General features: G+C 44.4%; 2 protein-coding genes across 5 annotated transcripts in view; one reads left to right on the top strand and one right to left on the bottom strand.

The window, feature by feature from the left end:
• The window catches only part of LOC122570046 (28S ribosomal protein S17, mitochondrial), a 260913-nt gene that overhangs the window by 25975 nt on the left and 209470 nt on the right, over positions 1-25468 (bottom strand). Inside the window, exon 1 of one of the 3 annotated variants that reach the window (XM_043731896.1) lies at positions 6852-7306. The exons of 1 other annotated variant lie outside the window; for it this stretch is intronic. In XM_043731896.1, the coding sequence (XP_043587831.1) occupies positions 6852-6946 (95 nt within the window). In that variant the 5' untranslated portion in view covers positions 6947-7306. Of the gene's footprint in view, positions 1-6851; positions 7307-25468 lie in introns of those variants that run through there. One more of the 3 variants, XM_043731877.1, reaches the window with a different exon arrangement.
• LOC122570024 (B-cell receptor CD22) overlaps positions 1-25468 on the top strand; it is a 314194-nt gene that overhangs the window by 14861 nt on the left and 273865 nt on the right. The window lies entirely within an intron of this gene.

Raw genomic sequence — 25468 nt, forward strand, 5'->3', positions numbered from 1 at the left:
GCTTGGAATACATCGGCGAAAGGACGAGAGAACGAATAAATGCATAAATGGAGAGCGTGACGCGACCGAGACGAACGTAATGTTTCGTTCTGAAACCGGTCTCTAAGATAGCGGTTCGAATCAAGAAATTAATCAGAGCGGCGCGCTGTGTAGCGGCCGACGAGAGGAAGAAGTTGTGCCGCGCGAACAACAGCGTGCGGACGGACGAAGACGAGAATCGAGTCGTTTTGCATGTTCTTGTTATGCGCGTGCTGTATGAGTTATGGGAACTCTGTAGCGCCATTTCTGCTGCTAATGCAATTTTAATGTATGCTTGCGAATTAATGTTGGGGCAAGTAATGAAACTTGCCAACGTGTTTGAATATTTTTGTTTGAACGCGTCGTTGTTTATCGCGCGTTAGGAATTTCAAATTTTTCCTATTTGTACATTTTCTTCGAACTACATTTTCCTTCGTTTCGCATCCGAGAATTCGCTATTCCGCATCCACGCTCGGATTACAATTGTTTCGTTAACCGTCGGTGGAAATCGAGTTGCGGCGCAAGCCGAAGCAAAATAGTTTTCCGTTTTAATTGATTTACCATTTTAAAACACTTTTGCGTGTCGAAGTAAGCGCACAATGCACGATTCGAGTTTCGTCTCGCAGGTATATATGTTTATTCGTTTAAGCAAAAGTTTGAAATTAATTCGTTGCGCGTTCATAGACCTGTACACGCCGTGTACCGTGTAAGTACTTGCATACGTAACTTGAGTAGAAGTCGCAAATGAGGATACGTTTTTATCCGTGAAAATATTAATTAGAAACGTTTGTAAAGCCTGCGGCGAAATAGCTTATAGTTTTCGTCTATGCGCGTACTTCTTCGCCATTTTTGTTTCGCTGGTTTCAGAAATTGTCCCAGTAATTTGCAGGAGAGCAGAACAAACAAGTGGAAACTTTTCGTTTTGCGGACGCAATGGCGGGCAATATTGTCCCACGGAAATAGAGAATTCTCTCGTCGACCAAGTGATTTGTCGTAATTACGGATTTTCGCTTCCCCCTTTTTCCCAGCTTTTCGTTTCTTCTTTTTCTCTTGCCCTCCTCCTTTCCTCCCCCCCCTCCATAATACGGTCTCAACGCCCGGATGTAACTCGGGGTTAAAGAAAAAGCAATAAAACCGTCCCGATAACGGACTTATCGAAAAATAATAAGACATTTTCTATAGGTTGGCCCCTCCGTTTGCCGATCGCACAGAACGTGCCCCATGAACTACTACGGGGCAGAAGCTCTATCTTCGCGCGATCATCGTGTTTAGTCTCTTGCATTACATCGTAAAACGCATAATTAGCCGTACAGCGTGCGCATACAGTGGACATTGTGAATTCGATATCGCTGATATTGATTAAACAGTAATGTTACTTTAATATCAATTTGATATTATCCGGGCTTTCGATATTAATTTATTTTCACGTTACTTTGGATAATGCAGTTGATTCGACCTTTTCTACCAATGAAAATTAAAATGCATTCGCAAAGAAATTATTGCTCAACGTTTTTACACGAACAACGATCGTCGAATCGTTTATCCAATTTGTTAACGATACCTGAACCGTAAGATTATTTTTACGCGATTCGAACAGGATGCGATTCTTCGTTCGCGAAACGCGACAATCTCGTTAATTTTCTACTATATGTGCACCGTATATATCTGAATGCAACGAACGCTGTTCGTTCGGTTATCGCATCGCAAAGACGCGACGATGAATTTTTTAAAAGACTAGCTACGTTTTGCCTCAGCGCTACGGTGGTTGCCTCTCTTATTTTCTCTCTGGAAAAGTCAACGCGCGTTACCTTACGGAAGATTCGATTCGAGTGTTATTAAAGCATTTCCAGCATCGCATTCGTGAAAGAATTACGAGGCACGGTAATAAGGACCGGCAGACTTCTAGGCCATGGTAATAACGTGCAAGAATTCTGTCTCGTGTCTTTCCTTCCGCTAGTGGTACTTAATTGGACTCGTTTCCGTCTTCTCAGAAATTAATTGAAATTTTCCCTGATACTTTCGTTCTGTGCTCCAACACGACGCAATACAAAAATCCGATGGAAAGTCCAACGGAATAATTCAGGAATTACGACCTTCCCGTTCTTTATCTTCCTATCGAATAAAATCGTTTGCTGTACAAGCGGACGCGGATATTAGATCTCCATCTAAACGTTTTGCTCGGCTGTCGTCGTTATTTCCCCATGAAAACACATATCCTTCAGCCATGAAAGTTTGTATCCGTCAAGCAATCGATATATTCGACTTTCTATAATACGCGAATTCGCGTTAATCAAATAGCGTGGCAAATAGAACGAAAGTTAAACGTAAGTACATAGAATTGTCGAAGTAGTTACGTAACACTCCGGTGACTTTTGAAATTCTGTTAGTTCGGAATAAGCGGCAGGAAAATTTGATTTGTACAAGCGGCAGGGTGAGGGGGGAGGGGGAGAGGGAGGGAGGGAGGGAGGGAATTGCGAGACGGGACGGAGAATCTACGATAGTTTAGCAGGGTTGATTAGTTCATCAATCAACGACCGAGTGTTTACTCCTTCGGCGTCCGATCAATTACTGACTGATCCACAGCGTCGGGTCGTAGGGGACGAACGTCGCTCAACGTTGTTTCGTGCAACGACGGTGCTTCGTAATTTTGAAGCGTCATGAGGTCATTGATGGATCGTCTTCGCTAACTTTCTTTGTACGCTCCACTTCTGTCTTTCGCCGCTTCTATCTATCTATATCTAGAGTTAATCGTCCAAGTGCATCGCCTTAAGAAATTAGTTTGTCGCGAACATCGCTGGACGACGACGACGACGACGACGTTCTGTTTCTTTCCAAAGAAGAAGACTCTACTTGTTTTTTCTCTGACGGGGCTAGGTAATGTCGTAGCCGGCAGCGAGTCTCCTCTCGCGAAATTAAATTGGTCATTTGTCATTTGTTCGTCGATCGCGACGGCGTTTATAGGACAGCGAGAGCAAACAAAAGGATAACGTGTTCCTCGAAGGCATCCAAGTTTTTTCAATTCGCAATTATCGTGACTTTCGATGGGACACGGAAGACAATGGCCGACGTAATTTCGTCGTCCACCGAAATCGGTAAGAAAGCCAGAAGAAATTCTCCCGATGGATAAAAACTCGTAGAAATCAAGGACCGATGATATCCGTTAGACTCGCTCGTCTGCCTGTGTTTTGTATTCTTCGAAGTTCTTTCGCGTTTCCATTATTCTAAGGCCAACGAGAAAGTTTCGACTTGCCGCGGATAGAAGGAGTTTCGCTCGGGAAAACAAGAGGATAGAGAAGAAGCGAAATAAGAGAACAATGTCTTGGTTTAGATTCGTTCCCTTCGAACGGATATTTACTTTTACGAATTAAAATTAGAAATTGCAAAAAATACAGCACGTATTCCGTCTCTTCCGTTTCAACCATTTTCTTCAAACTTTTCCTATTTCTATCGCCTCGTTTTTTATAACCGTGCACCGGGACGAAATTTATATCAAAATTATTCCGGCTAATATCGAGATGACGAATTCCATGGCGTTAAACTCGCACGATTAATCATCGCGAGACACGTATTTATGCATACAAACGCGTTCAAGCCTCCGCGTTGCGGCGGCTCTAATTCGAAGTAATTAATTCTTCCGTTCCAAAAATTGTTTCACTTGGCCCGTGAATATACGAATACGCGGGAGATTCCCGTTATCTGGAGTGGCCGTTTCCCTCGACGCTTTATCTACGTTCGAGAGATCCCGAGAGCGCGTCTCGTTTCTCGTCTCTCTCTCTCTCTCCCTCTCGTTGATGCTATTTTAACCCCGAGAACTTGGTATTTTCTCCTTCGTACGTAACTCCGATTCGGCAACCACAGGAAGGAAGAATCGCGATTTGTATCTGTGGGTAAGCAATGGCATCGCGATTGGTCGGTCATGGTATCTCCATGACCGCCGAATAAATCTGTCTCGGAGTTCGAGTACCGATATACTCGTCGAATTTCATCCGAACGGTTGAACGTCTGTGTCGTCGTCGTATCGCGTAGATTTCTATGTTCCCATCCCGCGAGCAGTCATAATATTCTTGAAATTTTTATATCAGTTTTAGGGCCTCCTATTGTACTCTTTTCTTTCGTCGTTCTTTCATCGACATGATCTTTTTCTCGCACGATCGTTCGTGTTACGTTCTAGAGTTTGAATTACATATATCGCGGTTCATTCTTTTCACGGTAATTGCACTTGTCGTGGAACTTCTTCCCTCGAGATTATATTTTTATGCAGCTTGGTTAAAATTTTGACACGTCCCGCGGCATTTGTTTCCTTCGCCGTTGAAATGAAGCTGCCGAGAAACGTACGGCCGCTACGTGTCTACGAGTAGAACATGCGCGCGATTACCTCGCACAACATACCAAATAGGATGCTACTACCTACGACGAAGATTTGGAAAAACTAGTCGAGTGGAGAAAATGTTTGTCGATACTTTTATTTTTATTCGCGTACAGTAATGTGCAAAAATCTTGACGGTCTGCGTCGCTATTTTTATCATGAAAACTAAACATATTTCTAGGGAATATTTCTAGGTACTGTTACGTGGAATATTTAGATACAACCTTCGTGCTGTTTCTTGGTTTACAAACTTTTTAAAAATGCTGCAGCAAATAGAGCTCTGCACCAAATTTGATAAAACACGCACGCCACCATTCTGAATAAACTAGCAGAGAAGACAGTAAAAAATGGGCGTCAATTTTTTCTGAAATATTGAAAACTGAATTTATTACATCATTATTCAACAACGACGTTTGAGAGAAATATTACTTGAAATATTAATTCGAATAAATAATCGAACGTGTTTCCAGATGATTCATTTTCGCTTTAAATGTTACTCGAGAAGAAATAACGACAAAGTTTAAGCAATATCAAGTATCCATAAGAATATCATAAAGGAAATATTTTCGCTCGATACATAAACGATTCAAAATCTAAGACTTTTGTACGTAACAGTACTTTATAAACCGCGCGATATTTTCGTTGGAGAATCTATTAGCGTCGGCAAATTACATACTTTGAATTTTAAATTAATAAGTATGTTGTCGGTTGTGAACGCTCGGAAGGGAAAATATCGGGAATAGTGGCGGGTGGTAATGCAATTTAGAGACGGCACACAGTGACTTCTCGTGTTCGCCGTGAAACTTACTGCGATTTGATGCAAATCGAATCTTCCAAACCTCTCTCCCGTGTCTTCCAAATATCGCGCCTCTCTCACATAATAATTGTGCTCTTCGATCGCAAATTCCGCCGGGGCAATTGCACGAATAAACATTCTCCTTGAAATAATCAAGCAGATAGAATTACTAAATTGCGGCGCGGCTTGCTTCGCTGCGGACGAATCTACATAAACGAAACTGTTTTAAGTCGCTTTATCGAGTGTCGCTGAAATTTCACGAAAAGCAATTCAAAGGCAGATTTTATGTACGATATTTGAATCATTCGCGCGTTTTGCAGAACGTTACTTTAGTCAGAAAATAATCTGATATAGATACCTTTTCTTTTTTCAACAAATAGTTTAGATCTCTCGACGAATAAATTTACGTTGTTCAAATCACGTTCGCTGATATTTTATCGCGTTAAAGAGTTCGTATTAGAGTGAACTTTGTCACGACGCTGTATAACTGTATGTCTATCGCGTACTAAAATTTTATTCATTCGCGTAATTGAGTGCCCGATTTTGCTTGCAGAAGCACAGATGAATAATTATTAAATAGAAGTCGCTGTACCGTAATAATATTTTGAATACATTCCGGTGCTGAAATAATTTCGACCGTAATACGTTCTTTTACGAAGCGGCGCGGCCAGTATTAATCGTCCGATTGTTTGAATTATCCACGCAATTTATTTCCCGCGTGCCCACACCCATTACGTACGTGTGTTTAATTTCAACACATTTCACGCTGTCGCGAAGCTTTTCACATCCAACTGTGAATTCTAGCGCGCGTGCCTAAATTTCCGATACAATTCGATCGTCTTGATTGGAACGCTAATTAAATTGCGCTCTGTTCGATTCTATCAAGACTTTTCTACTCTTTACTCAGCGGTTACAACCCTTTAACGAATAAAAGTTAATTTTTTAACGTTCGTTCACGGTCGCTCGTATTCGTGCGCGGTGAATATCACCGAGATACGCGTTAATTGGACATGAAATTCGCAAGAACGTTCGAACCGCGAATGACCTTATCGAGCGAAGACGTATCGTGTCTGAACGATCGTCGTATGAATATTCGACGCGCACGTGGAAATATCCGAAGAGGCTAGACGTGCTCAGTTAAACGCACGTCCGTTGTGGAACAAATGGCGAATGATATCTCGATGCTCTATCGTCTCCTCCTTCTTCTTATTTTCAAAATACTTTATTTTGCGCAGCAGATTGTACCTATAGAAATAAATCCGCCCAGTTGAGCAGATAGTTGCTGCGATAACTCACGGCATCCTCCGCCCTGCCTCGGTAGTCGATCCCACACGAAGCCGCGCGCGAATCCGCACCAACCCGCACCCTCTGTTGTCGACCCCTTCGCCGCCGATCTACCCCCGTCGAATCCCCGCCAATCCCTTCGTCCAGCGAGTGCCAGTGCCACCGCCGAGCTTATTCTCTACAGTTCAAACTCCTCTTCTATCCTCGGCCGTAGATGTCCGACCTTTCCAACCGTCGAACCAACCAACATACCATACCCTTCTCCTCTCTCTCTCTCTCTTTTTTCTCCATCCTTCCACTATTCTTCGCCTGTACGCGTTCACTTTTCTTGTTTCCCTCGCTATTTGCCAATATTTCTCTACTTTCTACTCCCCTTGCTCGACTCACCTCGATAGTACAGACAGATTTGTAAAATTGCTGATATTTTTCCTGGCGTTGCGTCCGAGATCGCGGCACCCTTTTGTTCCCTGTACGCTTCGCATTTATTCGCGACGTCGCGTCGGGGAAAAATATCAAGCTCGATGTGTCAATCGTTCATGGAGGCGTTCCGTCTCCTCTGCAAAAGGTCTGTTCGCCGATTTATGGATTTGTAGAGCGCGCAGCGATCATTTGGTTTATCCACGTCATCATGAACGTCTAGCTGTCTTACGCTCAGCAGTTTGTCGGTCGCGTGATGCGACCGTAATGCACGACACATAGGACCTGCTCTCGACGGCAGCACAAGGCTGAGAGGCCGTCGTGTTGCTGCTTTCGGATATTCGATTCACTTTGACCGAGCGCGTCGTTGTCCCTCGAGGATACTTTCACGTAGTACGCGAATTTAAGATCTCTCGCTCGCAAGGGTCTGCGTACTTTCGACGAAATGCGTTCTCGAGACTCGATGGCGGGGGTGGCGCACACTGAAACAAGATAGAAAGTGGTGGGTGGTAGGCGGACGAGAATTCTCGGCCACGCGTTGTTTCCAATTCGAGATCCTTCGACGTATTCCACGAAAATCGAGTTAACATTCTAATGACATGGAGAAGCCGTGACATTCATTTGCCGAGCAAATTGAGGCGGCGGAGAAAGCCTCGAACGTCGGGCACGTATTTCTCAAATTCCCTGGATTATATGGGAGAGGATTATATGTGCGTTTTGGTTTTCTTGCATGAAAAGCTCTTCGGGCCAAGATAGTATAGAGAACCTGAGGGGTTCTTCTCGTGCTCGTAGACGCGCAGAGTGTCGAAGGCTGCTCTAGTACGGCGAAAGTAGAGGGAGATGGAACGAATGCAGAGAACTTTGAGAGGGTGAGAAGGAGATGATAGCAAACAGATATATATATATATATATATACACACATATATATAGACAGGCAGGTAGATAGATAGCTAGATAGCTAGATAGATAGATAGATAGATAGATAGATAGATAGATAGATAGATAGATAGATAGATAGATAGATAGATAGATAGAAAGAGAGAGAGAGAGAGAGAGAGAGAAAGAGAGGGAGAGAGAGAAAGAGAGGGAGAGAGAGTGCAGTAGGGGAAGAGCGAGATGAATCTAAATTCAAATGAGAAGCGACGTACCAACATGCCAAAGCCAATCTCAGCCGATGTTATAGCCTTCCTTACCATCCTTCTCAGGGCCTGGTGACTCAGTGTGCTCTCGCTGCTACGTTCGACTCGGTATCAAGGTAGCGGTACGTCAACGTCAGAACATCCGGACAGGACTAACAGTCCTGATCCTCTTCCTGAGATCATAAGGACCACCATACCGAGCTGTCTAAAGCTTGGATGGAGATATTTGAATTCGCTGAGGTCGCATTCAATTGGACTGGGTGTCACACACACACGCACACACACGCGCGCACGCACGTACACACACACACACACACACACGCACAGAGAGTATATTGTATCGATGATTAAGTTGGGGACTGGTTAACGCTCTCCTTTGATAGTGTCTGGTATGGTCGTAGGTTGCATCACGGTACCGAATTTGAGTAAATATTAAATCGGGTGAAGACAGGAGGTCAATGTTTACGAAATCTCGTACAAAATGCATTAATTGAAACATCGTTTCAAGGAATATGAGATACAGCGCGTTTCGCGAATAACAGCACGATGTCTTTCATTTAAATGAAACAGCCTTACCTGATGCTTTTTTGTGCATCAACTTCTAAACGTTTGTTACCATTTAGGAAGAATGATATTGGCTAAATCTCGTCGCCTGTAAATGCTGCGCGAGTATGAATGCATTCAATGACGGTCAGATGTACTCTATGGGTTATTTGTGCGATTTCTCGATGATAATTATGCTTAAGCTGTTTGATGGTTGTTAATGTATCATCGCAAATCTCTTCAGTAGTTTCGAAGAATCAGGCGTAGTTAAATCACGCGAACAAGGTAGTTAATCGATATCGTTAAATTTCGACACGATGCGGCGAGGAAATGTTTCGCGCACGGTCTGTACCGATCCGTTCTGGCGAAATAATTTAACAATCATAACACGTTGTTGCGGCGTTAAATGTTTCACATTTGCTAGGTAAAATACACGTTGCATTCGTGCATGCTATAATATTGTTTTCGAAAGCTCGATAAGTTCGAAGAGAAAATCTCTCGACCTTAACCGGAACGCGGGCTGTCTTTTATTCGCTGCTCCTTTACTTCTCTTACACGGACTTATATGGAAACGTATCGCGGGCTACCGCCCGTGTTTACAAAATATCTACATATAACGTTTGAATGCAATTTTCTGACTCGAAGGCGGCCACAGTTTATTTAGCAAGAGTAAAAACGCAGGTTAAACTTGATCCGCCTCGGTTCGCGTTTCGTATTTTACGGAAGCGCAACGGGTTAGAGAGCTGAAGGGTTAACTGGAAAAATCTGTCAAGGGTATAATGCGCTGCACGCGTCGCAGAGATTCTTTTCCACTCGCACGAAGGAAAACGTGGAAATTCCTTTGAAGGGAAGATAGCTGGGCGGCTGCAGTTTTCCGCCAACACGGAACGGCTGTTATGCCCAGGTTCGTCCTCTTTAACGAAATCTGTACTTAAGTTTTCATCAAGCTGTGCATATTCTTTTCTAAACACGGAGCAAACCGCAACGCGACATTGCGCGACAAAGTCTTCTCGTACTTTTCCGCTTGGTTTTATGGTTGCGAACAGAATGAATTTTTCACAAATACGTTTCGTATTTGGAATTAATTAAAGTCAAAATTATACCGAGAAAGATTTATCGTGTTACGTTTTATATAGATGCACGGAGAAGGACCGGAATCTTCCTCTCTTGTGCTGCCTTTAGACTGTCGTCTTTAATGGGTTACACCAATTATCTATTCGATAGCTTTGTGTACTCTGTCTTTGCTCTATTGTTGAACTTCAACCGAAGCACTTGGAAGTTGGAATAGACTCACGCTACAGGGACTAGAGTTTATGATTTTGTTTCGATGGCTTTAACGTCAACAAAAGTAGAGCGTTCGATCGAACGATACGGTGTTCTTCGGACATCTTTTTGACAGCCGATTGCCTGACAAACGAGTATTAGCGATTCAATTTAATTAAAGGTCAATTCGATACAGCAACCAATTTCGATGTTCCATTTCGTCGAATGAGTTCGCTTCGCTCCGTAACGGGCATATAAAATCTTTTTTGGAATTTCTGGCTTCTTGATATTTCAAATATAGGACAACAAGCTTACATCGTTAATGAGGAATGTCACGGATCGATCGATCCATGAAACATAGATTTTCTACTCCTTTTCTGCTTGACCGGTCGCGATGTACGCCACATGCAAGCTTGAAACGCGCATAGAACTGGAAACGGTAATTTCCTCTTTCGTTTTACGCTTGAACATTTCCCAGCTATGACAGCGCTTTAAATCGATCGACGATTCATGCGTACTCTCGTGTCGGAGTACGACCCAATCGCTCGTTCGTGATTTCGTATCTTCTGGAAAAAAAAGCGGAACAAAAAATAAAATAAAATGCAGGCGTCCATTAAGCCCGATGCAAGTGAAAATAATTCACTGGACGTTCTGTTTTTTTCTCTCCCATGCTATTTTTTCCCCCTTTTTTACACAACCGCTCGCCCGGCTGTCCAGATATTTGTCAATGACACACTTTCTGTCGTCCCTTATTGATAAACTTTCGCTGCCCTCGCGCAATTTATTACAACGGAATTCTGCGTCGTTTCCTCCCACTGACAAAACCTGGCTTAATCGGATGCTCGAAACTTTAGATTAAATTCGCTCGTGGCGCGGACGGCTCGGCATAAATATCGAATATATAATTCGTTCCGATTTATTGTTCGGTTAATTACACGGAAGAGATTCTTGGGTCGACCGTAGCTCATGTACTTCGATACGTTCTCAATTAACTCGTGAAACCAGACAAAGGTTAATCCCTGAAGTAACGGTCACGATGAATGATCGAACAGTCATTCGACCAAAATATCCCTTTACCGAATCGTTGCTTTCTCGCTCTTTGATATATTCAACTCGTTCTTCAGCTACTTGATTTACACTTGCGGCTCAAAATCTTCAAGTCACTAATCTCCCGATATCAACGTATCTCGGGAAGAATTGACCATCTCTCGCGATGTTTGCTTTATCCGGCAACTATACGTTACCTAATTCCGTGACGTACGTTAATGTCCCGGAACGAGGATCTCCTCCAGGGGCGAGTCTTCTCCAACAAATCTCTGGTTAATTCCTCCGAAAGACAGACGGATGGTGACTGGCTGGTTGTACGTTGCAAAAGAAAATAAAAATAAAAGGAAAGAAGCGAGAAGAGAAAGAAGGAAGAAAACAAATTTATCCAAGGTTGGCCGATTCCGTATCGAATAGAGCCGCACGATCTCGCGGACCTGGTCTATTGTGCGTACGATACGTGCAGTTCGTTTGTCGAATGGACAGAGCCGGAACTCAGTCAGCACCGCGGCGGAATTTTTCTACCTTTCGTCCGGCTTTTGTCCGCGATCTTCGCATCGCAAAGCTATTATAAACCCGGGGCACGGGGAACAGGGGGCAGCGGACTGAACCGGGTCCGCCGCAAACGGATAAAATACGGCTGCACCGACATGCCGCAGGAAGTGGCCTTTCCCTCGGAAAATGGGCTTGCGCGTGGATTTCTAAATTCAACGAGAACCTCCGCTCGAAACGTCTCCCTTTACTCCCTTCTATCCTCTTTTTCCTCTTCACCCTTCTCTCTCCCCCCCTCCCCCCGAAGGCTACGTTTCGTGCGTTACCTTTTTTCAACCGTTCACCCATCTTTCTCACCCTTTCTCGGTTTCTCCATTTGTCTCTCTTTCTCTCTGTCTCTCTCTTTTGCTGTCGGTGATTCACGTGGAAGAACCACGAAAGGGAAAAAATATTGCGTCCTGGCTTATACGGTGATGCATTTATTCGTCGCAACTAAGCTACATCCTTTCCGCGCTCGGAAGGGATACACTGAAAGCATAAAGTTTGATACCTGGCCCTCGCCGAGTTCTCGCGTTTCTTGCTTACGCTATCATGTCCACAGCGGATACTGTAGCTCCATTCTCAAATATTTCCATTGTTTGCCTAAACCGTTAACTACGACGCAGAGGAAATTTTTTGACGACAATTTGGTGAATTTTGAATCTATTCGAAATCTCTTTCAATCCATTCCTCTTGGTCTCCCTTAGCTTGAAATCATTTTTTAATCGTACACGATGCTTTCTACAACCTTGCTCCTTCGACTTTTCGCATAACGCGAATCCCTTCGTCCGGCGTTCATTACCAGCTTTGAATGGGTTAGACGATCGGTTTACCGCTTCCTTCGTTAAGTTTTATCGTCACACGCATATACGCGAAGAGCTTTTAGTTTTAGATTTTACAGTCTGTGGTGATTGCGTCGGCGGATTTTCCAGCTTTCCACGCTCGCCAGCAACGTCGATGATTCCGTAAAATCGGAGATTTCTATCGTAACGCGTGTAAATGTTTAATCAAGATTGGATGAATTTGATCGAATGACGGAAGAACACGTTGCTTTGGTAAAGTCGTGCGATGAAATTAAGTCGGTCGATCGATGATATCGATAAATGGAACGCCGAAGCGTAATTCGATGCAGGGAAACCGACATTCCGTAGCTCGATATTAAACGTTTTACATATGACGGATATTTTCAGGCTTTGTCCGTGTCATGCTAACGACCAAATGTTATTTACCGGTTGCCGTTAAATTGATTTTGTTATAATTATCGCGGCAAACGTACTACACACTGCGTCGTGATTGCGAATAATTGAATTACGTTACCCTGAATTTTCTTCATTAACTTCGCTGGACCTGGCTTCAGAGTAGCTAAGTGTTTACTCGTTAGCATTTCATTTAGTAAACGTTATTTACGCAAACAAAGTCCGAACTAAAGCTTGACACTCTGTACAAGATGCTTTAATTGCCACCTTCCGCGACAACTTTTTCATGATTTCACGAAAATCCTACGCGAGTCTACGAATATACACGCGCATATATATATATATTTATATATATATATATCTAGTGGAAAACACGAGATTTTTCAAATTTTTTCTCCTCATACCTGTTCTAATATTTTTCTATTTTACTCTTAACGCGACATTTTTACGCGAGCAGTAAACTCGGCCAGAAATATTCCACAGAATTCGCGTTACTAACATGTTTAAATCATTTATTTGAAATAATTTCTGGCGTTACCGTAAAAAATATGTCACCGTAAAGTAACGAGCGCGATGTTCAGCGCGATATTACTACATTTAAACTTAAGCTCGTATTTTTTTCGAATCACACTCTGACAAATTAAAATTAGCATTCTGCAAGATAAATCCTCTAGATATATAAGTACATATATGTATCTTTAGAAAATTCCGCGCAAGCTTTCGGCCTTTAATATTCATGCGGTGATATGCACGAGCCTTAGATTACACGCACACCTTCTATCGTCCTGTGATTTCCAATTGAACGTAGTTTCACTTTCCTATTAAATCTTTCTCGACCATCGTCACAAATTATCCTGGCAATTCTTAAACACTTTTTCTCTCTCATTTTTACTTTCCAAACACTCCCATGTCTATCTCGTAGATGGTTTATGGCTTCTGCGGAACGTTGCGACTTTAGGACCTCGTCCAGATGAAACCTGAACAACGTGTCGCGTGAAAAAGAGAGAGAGAGAGAGAGAGAGAGAGAGAGAGTTACAGGACTCGCACGAAAGCGAGAAAAATATGCCCGAGAATGAGAAAACAAATCTGCTTTTAAGTCGGGACACGCCGGCGGCGCAACGGTGGATATTAAGTTTTTTAGATCCGCGATGCGATGTTCGCGAGGCGTGTGTATTCGAAACACGACGCGCCAGAGAACGATTCCTTGCACATACACGCGTATCTACCGGTTGTACCGCATATGACACGTATAAACTACGCAGATAGGACAATGCAAACTCTTGTCCTTGCTCGGGTTGTTCCCTCCTCTGTCTCTGGCGATTGCGGTGGCCACTTGCAACGGGAATAACCTGCACTTCGGTGCACGGCATCACCGATGTAATGACCGAAGTTACCGCACCAACGGTACAGTCGACACAGAGAGAGGGAGCATTGCCCGCAACTATCGCGTACTATGGTTACCTTTGTCCATTTTTACCGTCCACGGTATGCGGAGTCGTTGTACCCGCGTGGACACACGCGAACCGACATTTCGATTTCCACTTTCTACGAACGCATCGCCCGTGTTGCCCGACTGACGACGTTGTCTTCGGATAAAAGTCATATTCGTATATTACAAGGTTCGCTGGTTGGAGATCGGCTATAAAAGATCGAGGTCGGAGAATTTTAGAGAAACGAGTTTTATCACAGAGTTAAACGCGTACCTTGAATTCCTCTCCTATTAGCTTAATACGAACGATCGTATCGCGCGAAATATTTGAAAAAAGAAAGACGTTTATAAGGTCTTCGTGCGACCTATAAAATGCGCGTTTTTGATCAGACAAAATTTCGCTATAATTTTATTGCACTTTGTGCTGAGAGTCGCTTTGTACGTATTCTCAAAAAACAGATAATGTTATCACACGATGTCGTTCGTTATCGGTCTTCCTATAGGAAGTATGAATATTTTTAATATCTTTACAGACGAACTATATGTTACATACACGCTGGATCATTATGATTTGCCTGCAGTGATGCTAGAGCATCTCGCTTTCGAGGGTTAAAGTGTTACTCTTTTATTCTTAACGCTGAAAAGAAAAAGCTATCTTTATAGTCGAATAAAAAATACACCGGTTTCAAGTTACTACGAGATTAGTTGGTAGATACGTGGCAAATCGATCGCAAGCTCGTCCACAAAATAAGAGAACCTTCTGGCATCGCCGAGGTACGTTTCCATACAAAGCACATTGTATCTTGGCAAATCGTTTGATTCGCATGCATCTGATCCAGGATATCTCTCTCGTATCGTTCCCAATTTGTCCACGCACGAGCTTTCGACTTCTGATCGTCGAGATCGGTCCGGTATAGCCGTGCTAAAGGTACCATCCCCGACCCATTTCCATCGTTTTGGGGTAGGTTATGGTGCAACTCCCGAAATGCGGAGAGGCGTAATATCGAGATGCCGGTTAGAGATAGCAATACTGGTTACGTCTATCCGCCTCCAGCCATATTCCGGCATCCGCCTCGTATTACCTATGTTTACCCGTATGTTAATTCCGGCCGGCGCTTGCTCTTGGACGTCGGGATGTTTCGTTAAGCGTTGATCTACGTTCATGCCGTATTACGCCTATACGTGCGTGACAACCAGTTTCTGGCTGATATTGCTCACTGACGGCGTGCATAACGTATGTACCGCGACGACGATAATGTCAGCGATATTAATAGAACCGACACTTCGAGCCGAGCGAATCAATCGCATCGCGACTATTGTGCGGCGACCGTTGGGTCGTCAGAGCGATAGGATTTTCTGGTTGCGTCGTTTCGCAGCAAGAACGTGGTTCGCTGTCCTACAGCGTGTTCTCAAGAGGTGGACGTGAAAATGAAGCTAAGGTTAAACAGTTAAACGGAAAGAAGGCCGATACTGCTTCTAATAATGGCCCTTTCAGAAGCTATTTCTCTAGCACGTATTCACGATTCTACACTTGTTCAGGATCAATACGCAGGCAGCTCGTCAACTGTTAGCGAACAGTTCTGGTCAACGTGGACGTGACATGTGAGTAATAGGAAGCTGTGTTTAGAATGCGTTCTACGGTTCCACCGTGTTTCGAAGCCGCAAACAGCGTTTGGATTTGTCAGAGCTATTAAAGCGAAGTTATCGATTTTGTCGTTGGATCGAATAAGAGACGTCGCGGTCTCGACACCGAGTTAACGCCGTTGATAGGATTTCGCGAATACGAACCTCTTCTTAAGATCGACGCGTAAGAGCAACAACGACAGCGATAAGCATCTCGAGTTTTAACATTGGATGTATTTGCGTCACGTGGTCCATCGTTGCTTAGAACGAGATAAATCGTTAAGAGCGATATAAGTCGAGGCTTCTCGTTTTGCTCCCTAGCTGTTTATTCTCTTGCGCGTAGCTGCTGGTTGAAAATCGGCGTGTTTGTTGGAGTGCCTCTCGACGCATTGACTCGGTCTGATGAGGGTGTGGACTCTTGAAAGCACTCCGCGCTTCTACACGCTTTGGAACACGTAAACGGAGAAAGTCTAGCTTGTAAAAAGTTAATTTCACCGGTGTCTCGATGTATACGGTTCTTCAACCCGTCGGTTATATAAACAAATTTGCAGATCACGCAGCTGGTCGACGAATAGAAAAGCGGAAACAGTGAAAATCGAGAATCGCTAGATGGATCGATGTTGGACAACTCGATGGAATCGAACGGCATGTCGCGTCGCGTCGCATCGTATTGTCGCGCTCGTCAATTGCTCAACTCGTGAACTTGGAACGAATCGCCACCGGGTCGGAGATTACTGTCAGCCCTCGCGAGCGCAATATGTATCGACAAATAAATCTAGCGGAGTGGAATGTAAAGTGGGGAGAAAGGTCGATTGACGAGGGAGAGCGGCGGAGGTCGTGAGCGAGGGATGAGATCGTGGGGTTGACGGTGGAGAGGATGTAGGAAGAAAGAGGAAGAGAGAAAAAGTGAAAGAGAGGGAGAGAGAGAGAGAGGAAGCAGAGGTGGCAGAGGTAGAGGTAGAGGTAGAGGAGAACGGGCGAAGAAGGAGGGAAAAAGGGTGTTGAGGAAATCGACGTCGGTGGTGTTACTGCGAGCGAGGATAAGTCGTGCCAGGGATAAGGAGTTTTAATGTTAGAAAAGCTGCGACACCGGGAAATACCTTTCAGAGACATTTTCAGTACGAGGGTACGTCGATTCCAAGATTTATGGATACTATATCGTAACGTCGGCGAGATGTGATTAAATTTCATCGGATCAGCTCGCGCAGCTGGTACAGCTGACTTTTCTGCGTTACTTTTACAATAACGTCATGGAGTACAAGAGGATCTAATATCGACTCTGCTGGAGATGCTACATCTTTCCTGTACATGTAATTTCATTACGGGTAGCTGGTCCACGTCTCTATCTCTTCGTCGTCTCGCTCTCGCTCTCGTATTTGCAATGCGAAACAGACGCGACGATTGGATTAGCGTTGGAATCGTGCTCGATAAACGTCCGATTTATAATCGAAAACGTGCCGATTCGTGAGGGACCTAACGGTTCTCGTATCAAGCGATTTTGGTGATTCTCGAATCTAAGGAACGCGATTGTGCGTTTGCGGAAATGGGAGGGACAGAGAGAGAGAGAGAGAGAGAGAGAGAGAGAGAGAGAGAGAGAGAGAGGAAGAAATCGTTGAACGAGTCTGTACGATATTCTCGCTGATTTCCCAAAGGTTTTATGTTCCGCAAACACATTATGTCTCTGGCCCGTTAACAGAAAACGAATACTCGAAGTAAATCGAGCGAAGTCAACCGACGATACGATACTCGGTGAAACGTTCGTCCCTCGCGAAGACAGATTCCGGTCCGGATAAACGAAACAGAATGGGTAATGGGAAACGATACGCAGGAAAATACATCGGTCTTTAAACGTTTCGTAAGTGCGCTGCGTACAGCGGAGACCGTAACAACGTAGTCAGCAATGGCGAATCTTTTATCCTTTCGTTGAACTTTCGATTCCCTTTGTTTGAACCTTTCGAGAAACGAACCAATTGAAATATCTAAAGTATAAGATCATATTTGAGACGATAAGAGGAAAAGTTAATGTTTATAACGATTTACGACGTACCTCGTTCGATGTGTGTTGATCTTCGAAGAATTTCCACCTATGTACAACTAACTTTTGATTTTTCAATGTATAATCTGTTGCTCTATGTATGTTAACGGTTTAAAATTTGTCGCGTAACTATACCAACACTCGTTTTCCGATCGCTGGCTTCTGATCGTAAATCCAACGTTTGTATTCGAAGGCGTGAAACATCTGGAAATAGGAACGAAAACGTTCTCGTTTAGTAGTTTAATTCTCGTTTTAAAAATCCATCTACAAACGAAAACTCTAAATGGTCATTCGCGTACCATCAAAGCGCTTCGACTCGTGACACGGGTTAACTGGTGTGCGCACATACACTTTCCGAATATGTTTCTCGCAGTGGTTACTGGAAGACTGGCCGGTAACGACGTTCCAGCAACTTGTCGCTTCTACTGGACTATATTTAGAGCAAGAAATTCGTCGGTTCACGGTAATCCCTGTGACAAACGAGATATCTCGATGTGGAAATACTTCGCGAGTTGGCCGAGTGCACGGGCGGTAAGGCCGTACCCTAAATGGAATATAATCAAGATACAGCGTTAGCGAGCGTGTCGAGAATGGTGGTAACGGGACTGCATGTATCTATCCGTCGACAGTCCAAAGGTGGTCGGAGAATGGTAAGAGGATGAGGGTCGTTCAAACGTTTTCCTCGACTGTTACTTACGGACCATTTACTCACGATTATATCCACTTCTGTGATCTAACGTTCTCTGGCAAACCTAGGACCTTTATGCTCCGGTCTAGTTTAGCGCCTCGAGAGAATTCACGATCGCGCAACCCTCTGCTTTCAGTTTCCAGCCAACTTTTGCCACGCGAAGCAATCCTTAAGAAAGTTTTCGATCGGTACAAAGTGTATACTTATTAGATGGCGCGTAGCACCGGAGAAGAGCTTCCACTGATCTCTTTCGAAACGTGGCGAACTCGACTCTTGTTAACGTTCGTTTAGGAGTTACGCCGGAGTTGCGGCAAAGACGAGTCGATGGAGGATCTATGAATTTAAGAATTTAAACTTATGCCGCTCCAAGCGTTCCGACGCTCGTCTCCGCGAAGAAATATCGCGCGGAGAAGCTACCGCGTTGTACTACGCGACGATAGCAGCGTTGGTTTTGATAAGTTTGCCCGAACGTCAAAGATCGATACGCGTGCCAGACTATCTTGCCTAGTGTCCGGGCTACCGTTCCTCGCTAACCAAACTTGCTTTCTATGGAGCAGCCAAGTTGCTTCCTGATTAAACGGTGAATGCCGAGAATACGTAGCACCATAGCTCAGCCTAACCTGCGTGGAACTTCTCGGAAATGTGCTTCGCATAGAATCACAAGTAACCGTGTATCCCCCGGGATAGTTTGATTCTCTCGGCGAAAGAAATCGTGCACGCCAACGACCTTGTATATACACAGGCTACGGTCAAACTTTCCAGAAAAATTAACTTTTTCCTTGTTTTATCGTATGCCCGGTTACTCCGCAGCGAGCGTTCCTGACTCTAAATAGACGCTTCCTAGTTAGATGTATCTTTAAGATTGCCTCTCTCTTACGGCATACGCGACGCGATACGTCAATGTTATTAATAACATTGTACGATCAACGACGTTCACTTGCCAAATTTATCCGTTTAATTTTGTACGTGTAACGGTAAAAACGGTCTGAATTTATACGATCCGTGCAGAAGATTAACTAAATAAATCGTCGAGTAAATAATACATATACGCGCAACGTATTTACCTCGGCTAATGCCTTTTTACTTTAAATATTCTGAAACGAATTTATTCGTAATTCCGGGTTACGGCCGTGGTTATTACCGTTCTTCAAAGTTAGTTTAAAACAGCAGCTTCAAGTACGCGAAACTTATACGTCCGTGAAAGACTCTCTCTCTCTCTCTCTCTCACTCTAACCTTCTTATTCCGTAACACGTACGTCACATTAAAGGATTGCAGCGTTTAGCGCACGGTAAAAGTCCGTTGCACGGTTCGAAATGGTGTCCTGGTGAACGTATAGCCTAGATACGCGAAGCGGAACCAAAGCCTGATCCACACATAGTCCGGATATATTTCGTATTCACCCGAAGGTATTGCCCGAGACAAGCTTAATCCCGAACCGGTTACGACTTCCTAACTTGTGATCCTTGCACGAGCTCGTGCAAGTCGATGCTTGTGCCCCGAGTCCAATCCGTAATCCTCGCGCGGCTTGTAGTTTCCGAGACACATTTGCAAAGGTTCTTCTCCTTCGATTCGCCTCTATTTCTCTCTTATTGTCTTGGTCCGTCGTTTCCTTATTCCTCTGTTCGCCCTGTTTCGCCGTTTAAACCGGGCCAGCAGAAGGAAGAGAGGAAGGTATAGAGGCGCGAATTAATACTGCAAACGAGGTAATTGGAGCATAAACTCGCCTTAAACCTCGGAGGACCGAAACCAAAGTGGTCCCTCTTAATTTCTTGGGCCATCCCTCTGCGGCCGGAGTAGCGTTAGCGGATGCGGCTTGCAACAGGGCAACTCGTTAGCAAATACTATTTATGCTAGAATTCGTCCGTGTAATTCTGTTTCCCCGTCGTGCTTCTTGCTAGCAATCGCGCGTCGTGTCGCGGTAAAAGAAACCAGAAGAAACGCCGGCAGAGAAAGAAAAGGAGAAGAAGAAAAGGAAGAGAGGCGGAGGAGAGTCATCTCGAGAAGAGACGAAATATAATACGAACGATGTTCGTTAAAAGGTTCGTACTTCTCTTTGCAGCTTTATCGAACACGCGCCAGCCACCTTCTATTTCTATAAATCGTTGCGTTTCTTTGCGCACGAATTACCCATTCAGTTTCAACGTTTCTCCCCGGTCGCAAGGTACTAATTAACGACCGAGATTTCATCTTCCCCCCTTTCCCGTTCTCGTGTTCAAAAGCGTTATGTACGTACGCGCGTAACTTTGATGATGAAAATTGAGCTGCGCCTAGAGCGTAGGGATAAAGGCGGTGAAATTATACTACTGGCGACTCTCGCAACTTCTACCTTCGCCGCTCAGTTGCCACGCGCAAATGCGTTTCTCGTCGAAATTGCAGTCGGCGACGATTGTTCCGCAAGCCGGGAGATGAAAAATTAGTTTAACGTTCGCCAACTATGTCAATTCGTTGTCGGCTGTGCTATTCAGCGCGAAAGCTGACATTTCACGCGGGACAAGATGTTACGCGACGCAGTCTGCTTCTACACCGGAAACGATAACATTGACGCCCGCTGGGTCACGAGCGTTTTTTCCCCAATTTTTTTTCTACCTTCTCTTTCCCCTTTTCATGTCTTTCTTCTTTTTCTAAAAGACGTATTCGTAAGTGGAATGTACCGGTGTAACATCATCGCGCCAAAGGATGACCTAGTATGCATCCAGCTCTCTTCTTTTCTTTCTCTTTTGCTTCTATCGTGCCTCCATTCAGTTGCTCTTTTGTATTTGGTTCGAGACACGCGAGTCTCTATCGATACAAAGGCGCTAGCGAAAGAAAAGGATGCTAATACAATGCCCCTCTTACGGCTGGATAATACTCTGAACTGCTCGCCAATTAATTTGCATTTCACGCGTTTGTTTTAAACACCGTTGTGACTTTTACGCTCTTTTCCCACTACATCGTTTCCTATTCGAATATCTCGCACGGCATCGGAAATGTTTCCGTGGAAAGTTAATTCCCCTTAAAATTTTCGAATAAACGACAGATCAATTTCTTGGATCTTAAAAGTTGTAACTATAGCAGTTATACCAGTTTCATAGTTGAACGGTACAGCGATAGAAAATGATAGACGATCGATTATTATCTCGGGATATAATTCTCAGTTCGGAAGACGATCGGACAGCAGATGTTGATAACAATACACCTGGCATTACTTTCAGGTTTTACCGTATCTTCAGACTTTTCTTTTAGTCGGTTCTATATAAAGCGTGATAGTTGCGAGTATGATCGTTACGCGCGATCTGTTTTCCGTTGACTAGACGAATTGACTGCATACGCAAAACTGGCGCAAGCGAGTTTATAAAATTAATACGAATCTCCGTGCAAGATACCGGCATTGTCGTGTATCCGACTCCTTTGCTATTTTAATGCTGGAAAATTGTCAGATTTATTTCATCATCCCCATAATTGTTATCGATCTCGCGGAAAGATGTTTCTATTCCGACTGCTTTGTTTTCCCTTAAGTCGTGCACTCAGACGTAATAACCTTTCGCAAGCCTTTTATCCGAGCGCCTGGAATAGCAATTTCTACGCGATATATTTCCAAGATCCTTTTAAGTGTTAAAAAGTTCCTCGACTCTGTCTATAACGAAATCCCTCGTTTGCTTGTCCATGACGAGTGGAAAGTTTTCGTATTATTGAGAAGAACGGAGTTATATTACTCTGTAATGCTAGTAATCTACTTATACAAACGACAGAGAGGGGCATGTACATAGATCTCTCGCGAGAATAGAGCGGCAGACAGAAAGAGAAAACACGAAGATAAAAGAACAGGAAAGGAAGAAGAAGAAAAAAAAAAGAAAATAAGAGGAAGCATCTTTTTTCCCCATTTAATTTATCATCGAGTCTGGTAATTACTGCTTGACCGAGCAAGAATTTCTTGCCCGACATGACGTCTTCTGAAGAGTGTTAGAGACGGGAATGGAAAGCCATTCTTATGCAATCTAAAAGTTTTAATGACGTCGAAGCTCGGGGAGATAGCCAATATTCACTTCGTTCCGTCACATTTTCTCGCCGCCGCGTTGCGTTGTTGACTTTTTTCAATATGAACGCGTAAAGTCGCACTCGTCGTTGAAACTTACCCGACGACGACGATGACGACGACGACGACGACGACGACGACGGCGAGCGTGCGAGAATCGCGGACGCATAACACTCCAGCGAACCATCGAATTTGTAAGTGTCGTACGTGAATTTCAATTCGCCTGGTATTCGGAGCAGACGTTAATTAAAGTTAGAACCGCGGTGCTCGAAGAATTTGCTAGCACGCGTCATCGAGCGTTCAGGTTTATCGATTGTTCCGCTTCGCTGTTGTTCGACAACGCGTACGTCCGACGAACGATGCACGAGGAGTTGGTTTTTTAAAGAGCCTAAACTTTTCGAAAATTCTTCCAATTACGGCGGATAGTTTACGACGGTACGTACCTTACGAAGCTTGTTTCGAGTATTATTTTTATACAGATCCGTTGATCGTTCGTGCGAATAAAGACGCGGTTGAATCGAAAGACGTCGAGAGCCGCGAGTAACTGGAGCGAAAGGGTTTCTTTTAGCCGGCAGCCACTTGTTACACGGTGTAAAAATGTTCCGCGTAGGGTTGATGCAAAGGGCAGTGGTCTAACGAACGGACGAATTCTGAAAACCAAGGGGAAATTAACGAAATTAATAATCTAGGCGCGTAAGAGGCGAAGGGGAGAGAAGTGGGTGCTTCAACTCTTCGCGCATGGGTGCTGGAAGCGTAGGTAGAAGTTGTAAGGCTAGCAGTTACCAGGAAAGTTGGAAGGAGAAGCGGTTAAAAGAGGAAAGACCGGTCTGCCGCTTTCAAGTACATAAGGCAATTTGCTTTCAAAGTATCTTTAGTTAATTATTCCATAATTGAAGAAACGGAGAACGGGCTCGTTCTTTCTCTCCGATGAAACTGTTCGAACTATCGACGCGAGTTTCCGCTCTGTTGTTTTTACGTCTCCCTGCCGTTTTCCGCCTTCGTTCCACGTATCTCGTGTTTAATGAATATTCACGCGAGTGTGTAGAGGGAGTTCGAACCTTTGAACGCGACTTGTTCATTTTGAGAAGTCCCGCTTACGTAAGCCCCAAAATCCTTGCTTTCACGCGGATTAGTCGAATGCAAAGGCGGGTTCCGCTGGCGCTGATACGGTGGAACTTAAATTACACACGTGCCCGATTCCAGTCTATGGCCTGATTAAATCTTACGCGAGTGGAGGCAGATAGACCGTTTTAATTAAAACAGTTTCATCGATGTACGCGTCGGCTGGGGAACGATATGAAAGTATGTTTTACGGAAACGTCGCGTTCCAGCGCGTTGATGGCAAGTTGGCGCGGCGAATTCGGCACAAAGTACATATATCGCGTTTCGAAACAGCTTGTTGCTTCGATCCAGACCTATATTCTTACGTCTATAAAACACGCTATTTACGCGCTCCATTACGCGCCACGTCCTATTCGTTATAAATAAACCTGACTCCCTTTATTTAGAATCCCCTTTTTTCCGGCCGCGTCATTCTTCGCTCGAGATTCCGAATATATTCCACGATTCGCGCATAGAATTCCTGCCTATTATTCCAGCTTCCGAGTAATATCGCGAATACCATTCCGGAATACCCGAGCATACCTATAGCCAGTAGTACTTATCGGTAATACCCCTAAATACTTGAGAGATTTCGTTCGACCCTCGGTTCTGTGATAATAAACTTAGGCCCGTGTCGAGCTTCGTGCCACGGGAACAACGCGTGTACGCTAAACGGTTGTACGCGCGATCGAATATTTCACCGAGCGTGTCGCGTTCCATAAACGATACGGAAACGCTCTTGACCTAAAAGTACTGCGAAGGACAATCGCTTCGGTGATAATGACCTCTCGCAAGGAATCGTTTAATCGCGTTGGCGTGTAACGCGCGAAACTGGACCAGCGAAGGACCGACAACTTTAAACGCTTTCGGTTAAACGAATCTCGGCACACGGTGTCTAATAACATTGAAAATCGCTGTCCTTGGGTTCGCTAGCTTTGTCGATTTTAACGTTAGCGACGGAACGTGTAACATCGGGTTCGATATCGAGGATAAGGGGGCGTAGGTAACCAATTCAATAACGGGGTGTCTAAACACGAACCTGTACGACCGCTAATGGTTAGCTTGTGACGTAGCAGCGAGTCTACCCTTTGTCTCTCTCTCTCTCCCATTCTCTCCCTTTACAATGTTCGTTTACTCATTCTGTCTGCTTTCCGTTCTCTCCGTCTTCGTTCAATCCTATTCGCATCCCTTCACTCTACAGCTGTTCCTTCTCCGCTCTCATCCGGCTGTTGTACGCGTTCTAGAGGCAGAGGCCAATGGATCTGTGCTTTACCACCGGCCAGATAGGTGGTACACGTTAGGTACGTATAACCGAACAGTGTTATGGGCATGTTCTCATGTCAAACCGCAACCTAACGACCTTAGGGGGTTAATGGTGGCGCCTGCCGCTGGCCCCCGCCGATCCAGTGATAAATTGCTGTTAATGAAGCCGTCGCACTTCTCTGCCATCATCTGGTCAGCGTGCGCATGGTAACGCGCCATGTACCTCTGGTCGCCCTGTTGTTTCATCCCTGTGAGATATGTATCGTTGCTTCGATACGCGAATCGATTGTTACCGGTGACGTTCGTTACGAGCGACTTTTTCATCGTTACATTTGCATCGGATATGCTTCCCAACCAAAGTACCCTTTTTTTGGTGCTCGAGCGCCGTTAAGCATCGTCGACCAGCAAGGTGGAGAGCAAGTGGTTAGAAGACGCGAGAATTAGAGTTCCCTCGTTCAATATTTTTTCCTTTCTCTCCTTATTCCTTCTTTTCTCCTCGATTTACCGACTTTCGCTTTCCTCTTCCCTCTGTTTCCCCTGCTTCTCCTTCGTCTTCTTTTTCTTATCTATTTTTCTTCATCCTCTCCGTGGCTTCTGGCCTCTGCGTCTCCAGGGAGATCAGGCTGAATTTCTCTCCGTCTCTGGTGCCGAGCGAGGTCACTACGTGTTTGGCTACTACGGATAACAGGTATCCCACGGAGTTTGTCTATCCAGTTTCG

Source organism: Bombus pyrosoma, linkage group LG1, assembly GCF_014825855.1.
Source record: "Bombus pyrosoma isolate SC7728 linkage group LG1, ASM1482585v1, whole genome shotgun sequence".
Classification (NCBI taxonomy): domain Eukaryota; kingdom Metazoa; phylum Arthropoda; class Insecta; order Hymenoptera; family Apidae; genus Bombus; species Bombus pyrosoma.